Raw genomic sequence first — 6,000 nt, 5'->3', positions numbered from 1 at the left:
TTTATCTCATGGGTGTGAAACAAAAGTCACTCTGCTCTGAAATGTATGTAGCATTGTCATTCTGGTATAAAATATTCAGAGCTCAGATGCTCAGGGTGGTTGGTTGTTGAGACTTGGACTTAGACTGAGAGGGGAACTGGGGAGAGGCCGGGAGGCCACCAGTCTGTGGCCAGGGCCTGGGCCCTGTCCTGTCTGTATCTGCTGCAACAAACAATAAACCTTTTTTCCTGTATTGCAAAACTCACCGAGCTTCGTAAATTGATTACTTTTCATCTACAACTGTAATTTTTCCACAACATATACATCATTTATTGAACAATTCTCCAGTTAATTCATAAAACATTTATTGACTTGTGGCCGACGCTGGCTTCCCTATGCTTCCACAGTCGCACAAAATCTGCATTTGTACAATATCATTATCATTCATTTGTTCTCCCTCCCCCACATAAACACTGTACACATATTAATAATAAACATTTAAAAATACATTTTTTAAACAAAATACCAATCGCAGTTCGTGCCTTGTTCAGAGAATTAGATCAGAGATAATACAGGTCGTACTGGCTTCACATTTGTATCATTGTGGTCAAGAAACACAATAATGACTGCCTGTAGTGATGGTTGTAGTAGTGGCATCAGTAGTAGTATTAGCAGTAGTAATGGCAGTAGTAGTAGTAGTAATATTAGTAGTGATAATAGTAAGAGTAATATTAGCAGTAGTAGTATTTGCAGTAGTAGTAGTTTTTACACTGATAAGATAAAGGCTCTTATTTGGAGCTTCTCTCACCACTCTTCTTCTTGTTCTCATGTGTCACCAGTGTTGGTTCTTTCAGATTAATCCCAGCTGTAATGTGTTTTGTTGTGTTGAGGTTCCAGCTTTGTCCTTGCTTTCGCCAGACTTTATCCTGATTTCATACTACTACAGATCTAATTAAACCAACCAATATTTTCCTTGCTGCTGTGTCCGATAACATAATGATAAAACATGGTGATATTGTTTTTAAGATTTTAAAATTCATAGTGAGGGCCAATGAAGGTTAATGTAAAGTTTACAAATTTTCATTTCATTTTTGTAAAATCTAGGTAATAAAAATATTTTTCACATGATTGTGTAAACACAGCCTAATGTCTCTTCCTTTTTTACTCATGTGCGTCTGTTCAAAGAGACAAATCCTGTGTTTCTTTGTTGAGGTTTATCTTGTGCTATAGATAAAGACAGCCCTCTTTAGTATGAGTTTGACCAGCAGTTGAACAAAAGCATGAACTCCGCCATCTTGGGTTTGCCCTTTGACTTATTCATAAAGTCCAAAACACAAGTCTACAGCAGAACCAGACTGTAGTGTCCAAGAGAAGTGTCTCTAGAGCAGGACACAGACAGCACTGGAGTAATGGGTACTGTGACATATTTTTAGAACAAGTCCTGGTGTAGTCCTGGTGTAGTCCCGGTGTAGTCCCAGTGTAGTCCCAGTGTAGTCCCGGTGTAGTCCCGGTGTAGTCCCGGTGTAGTCCCGGTGTAGTCCCGGTGCGGTGAAGTCCCGGTGAAGTCCTGGTCTAGTTCTGGTCTCGTCCTGGTTGAATTACGGTCTTAATGTGACTTGGTACTTGCCTAAACTTGGCTTAGTTTGTTCAGAGATCATTTGTAAAAACAGATTTCACCATTTTGAAAACATGTCACTTTTTTGTTACCATCTTCTACATATATTAATGTTATTGTTAAGACAGCTGAGTGACGTTGTTTAGGGGCAATGGATTTTTTGAGAACACTGCTAGACAAAGAGTCCGTTAAAAGTCTTGTTTTGTTCAAATGGTACTTGTGTTTTTGCAAATGAACTCTTTTCTCCTCTCTTAAGTCCTTTTTTATGTCTTGGTTGACTCCAGGCATGAGCCCCATGTCAAGCTTAGAATACAGTTAGCATGCTAGTTGCTGTTAGCAGTGGCATGATGTGCAAACTCTGCTCTGACCATTCGGGTGGATAATTTTGATGCCTGGAATGCATTAGGAATGTGAGGAATACATTTACAGTTTAAAATTGACTAGTCCTGTTTTTTTCAAGTTTTCAAGACTGTAAAAATTAGGTACAGCACATTCAAAGTTGAACACGTTTCCAGAACTTTAACCCAAAAATACAAAATATCAACATGTAGAAATAAGTCTGTTTCTTGTATTCCAGCATTTCTTTTGTAAATACCTGTAAAAATCTATTGGTTCAAGATTGAGATTGCAGAAAAATTTGAAGAGCAAGTCAAAATGTGCAGTTTCTGGTTTGATCCTGGACTGAATCCTGGTCTGAATCCCAATCCTGGTGCAGACTGCAGTGTCCAGAAGTGTCTCTAAAGCAGGAAAGAGATAAAGAGCCATAGCCATAAAGAGTAGTGGTTTCCAAACAGAGGTGATACAGGCATCAGTAACAACTATTCTGACATATTTTCAGCACAAGTCCTGGTGTAGCCCTGGTGTAGCCCTGGTGTAGCCCTGGTTTAGTCCTTGTTTAGTCCTTGTTTAGTCCTTGTTTAGTCCAGTGTGGAGTGAAAGTAAAATGTGCTGTTTCTGGTTTGATCCTGAAGTGGATGGTGGTCTAAATCCCATTCTTGGTGTTGTTTCAGTCTGAATTACAATCTGAATCCCGGTCTTGGTGTAGTTTTGGTCTGAATCCCGGTCTTGGAGTAGTTCCAGTCTGAATTCTTATCTTGGTGTAGTTCCGGTTTGAATCCCGTTCTTAGTGTAGTTCCGGTCTACCTCCCAAAGATGCTCTCACACTCGATGAGGATGAGCTCCACGATCTGGTTCTGGTAGACCATGTGCACAGCCATGTTCCACACTTCTGTCTCTGGTCGCAGCAACGTGGGGCCGAACACGATGGCCACGCTCTGGATCGTCATGCGGTTATCCTCCCCATGGTCCACCACTCTGCCCAACAACACAAGACTTTTACTCACAAATGAAAATGAGATTTGCTTAGCTGGTAACGGAGCTAAATTATATTCTCCTCTGAAGATTATTTCAAACATGATACAAGTTTATTTCAGTACAGTTTAAATTCAGACTTGAAGAAGTTAAGAATTTAATTTAATTGAATCTTGTTTAGCTTAGTTAAAGATTCTTTAGTATTTATTAAGTCCTGATTTAAACCTTATTGTAGCTTTAAGACACGTGGTTAGAGCAATAGAAGTGGCAGTAGATGTCTGTGTAATCCTTCATTTGTCCAGGTAGGCTCTATCACAAAAGAAAAATTGAATTCTGCCAGAGTGAATACATTTCTCATCCAAGTAGCACCTTAAGTTCTGACATGATTCTGGCGAGTCACTGTTTTACACCTGTCTGAAGGGAGGAGCTAGTTAGTCTCAGTGTAGATAGCTCCTCCCTTTAGATGAATATGTAAGACAGTTAGACTCACCTGAGCTTGAAGCTACTTGGATGAGTGGTGAAATATATTCTCTCTTAAAAAAACGTTTGTCCAGTTAACAGAATTTAATCTTCTTTTACGAGCAGTATCACTAACATTAGTAGTAGTAATATCTTTAGTATTTGCGTTCCATACTTGCGTAGGTGCTTGAACAGAGCTTGCATGGTGTCGTGGTTGGGTTTGGGCAGCTGTTTGATCAGATCTTTGATGGACTGAACTCGCTGTCTGTAGTCTGGACTCTCTGCAGACACAGCACACAAAAGGTTACGCACTTTCATTGGAAAAAAAAACAAAACCCTTAATGAGAACTTTACCAGAACAGCAGAACTTGCCAAACCGTGGCCTAGGGTAAATACCACAAACGACAGTGCTGATTTATTCTCATTTTGTATAGTGCTTTGCCCAACCAAATATCCAATCCACTTTATTAAGACAAGACTTAAAACACTCCACTGGGGGCTGCTGGGTTGTGGGGCTGTGTCTTCACTGGTTTTAAGTCTGGGTTTAAGTCTGGTTTTAGCCACCACAAGCTGTAGCTGGCTCTTGGTCCTCAGAGAGTGCTGCTGGTGTAAATTTGGATGAGGTCCGAGACATACTATGGGGCCAGCCCATTCAAAGCTTTAAAAACAAACAGGAAGACAGTGCAACAATGCAAGAATTAGGGTTATGTGATCACCATAGACTCTGTATATAAATAGACATAGCTAGTCATAGTCAGTCCAGACTGTCGTCTCTCCGTCTCTGTGACTGCTGTGGTCAGGCTCATCATTTTCACCTTAAAATGTTAGTATTAACCCACTCTACATGATCTTGGGGTTTTTATTTACTTTACTTTATTTAATAACATATCTATCAGGTGCCTTCTTTCTCTGAGCGAGCAGAATGCTATGGGTAACGTCACACTTAGTCCACTTCTTTATGAAGTCTGCAGTGATCACACTTTTTGCTTCCTGTTAAAAGTCGTGCTTTTGAGTTTTGGACAAGATGGATTGGAGAACTAAAGTAAATGTATTCTCTTTTTTGTGTTCATAATTACGTTGCTGTCTCTGTGTTGCATAACTTTACACATTATATATGTAACTAAGTATTTTATGCTGCATTGCATTTTGAAAAGCAGTATTTAAACCATCTCATTATTTATAAAACAGAGACAAAGAGGCCGTACTGATCGCGCTGATGAAGTCATGGAACAGGTTGTAGGGAAACAAAGGCTCTGGCAGGTCTCTGAAGAACATCTTCAGAGCTCCAGTCGTGACGTGGACGTCCTCCCATTTACTGTCCGACAGGTTCACCTTCTCATCTGAAACACAGGGACATGGATCACGGTAACACACGGATCAAAAATCAGTTCACAGGTCACATGTTAAAGCTGTGCCTAAAAGCATTCACATTTGAGGACAGAGAACATTCTTCTACCTAAATAACTGCAGCCTTTGTAATCTGATCTTTGTTTGTCTAACCACAATGAGCCACTGTGTCACACAACTCATTTAACAATCACTCAAACATGATTAATATGTTTCTTTGTTCTTTGTTTTTAGCTCAGTTTGACTCATGTTAAGAGTTTCAACCCAACAAAAGAAAATATTGGGTTTTGGACTATTTTTATATAAAACGTGTAGAGCCCTCAAGATGATCTTACACAGTGCGATTTTTGGGCAGATATTGATACAAATTTTGGTCGCGCAACAATTTTAAAATCTGTCTTAATTTCAGTACAGTGTCCAGGAGACTGCAATGACCTGCTTGAATGAATACACAACTGTTAACTGTGTGACTGCAGGCATATTTGGGATGTTTGATATTTGTGGTGAGTCGTCGGGTCCGAGCACTGCTGAAGCCGGGTGAGAGCCGCATGTGCATGGACCTAAACACAGCTCCAGTGAGATGGAGCGAGGAAGAGAGCTGGGCCAATAAGCACCTCTAAATGCACATGTATGAAAAGATAGCGGGGTCCACAGCACAGGCCCCTCCTCTAGCTCACGTCCCTCATACAGTGTGAGCAGCTCTGCATATGCAAACATCACAAAGAATGCACACACTCCCATTGTGAGCTTCATATGAGATTCACTTGCAAAGTGTGAGTCTGGGAATAATTTGGAGCATCTCGTACAAAATTGCATGGTATACGCCCAGCTTTAATTAAATCTTAAGCTGTTTGACCAGAGTTTTTTATGTCATTTAAAAATAATTGTGTGGAAGCACCCCCATATCCCCCTATCCAGTGTTGTGGCTACTGGAGTTCTTGGTTCCTGCAATTACTTTTGTTCACTTCAGCATTTCTTCTTGATGTTCGTAACGCAACCATAGCTAGTGGATGCAGGTTCTGCTTGTTGTCCCCTGAATGCTTGGACTGACACTGTTCGTACTAGAGGACTCACCGTGGTTGACAGCAAAGCGTAGTTTCTGGATGACAGCCAGGTTCCCACTGACTCTGTACAGACCGTCCATGCTCAGACCTGCAAAGGATCATGGGAAATAAACAAACAAACAAAGGGCTTAGAGCAGAGTTTGGAGTCTTCAGGATAAGGTGTATTTACAAAGTAAAGCATTTGTCTTTATCATATCATTTTGAGAGGAATAAGGAAGAGAAATA

The 6,000-nt window shown here is 40.4% G+C and overlaps 1 protein-coding gene across 2 annotated transcripts in view; it reads right to left on the bottom strand.

The window, feature by feature from the left end:
• Positions 1 to 327: 327 nt before the first annotated feature.
• LOC117385159 (rho GTPase-activating protein 12-like) overlaps positions 328 to 6,000 on the bottom strand; it is a 28,651-nt gene continuing 22,978 nt past the window's right edge. For both annotated transcript variants that reach the window (XM_033982434.2, XM_055228790.1), the window contains 4 exons: positions 5,786 to 5,863; positions 4,570 to 4,704; positions 3,540 to 3,645; positions 328 to 2,908 (listed from right to left, as the gene is read on the bottom strand). In XM_033982434.2, coding sequence (XP_033838325.1) covers positions 2,734 to 2,908; positions 3,540 to 3,645; positions 4,570 to 4,704; positions 5,786 to 5,863 — 494 coding nt within the window. In that variant the 3' untranslated portion in view covers positions 328 to 2,733. The remainder of the gene's footprint in view (positions 2,909 to 3,539; positions 3,646 to 4,569; positions 4,705 to 5,785; positions 5,864 to 6,000) is intronic.

The sequence above is a fragment of the Periophthalmus magnuspinnatus genome, chromosome 17 (genome assembly GCF_009829125.3).
Source record: "Periophthalmus magnuspinnatus isolate fPerMag1 chromosome 17, fPerMag1.2.pri, whole genome shotgun sequence".
NCBI classification, from domain to species: Eukaryota; Metazoa; Chordata; class Actinopteri; order Gobiiformes; family Gobiidae; genus Periophthalmus; species Periophthalmus magnuspinnatus.
This window is presented reverse-complemented; position numbering and strand designations above follow the sequence as displayed.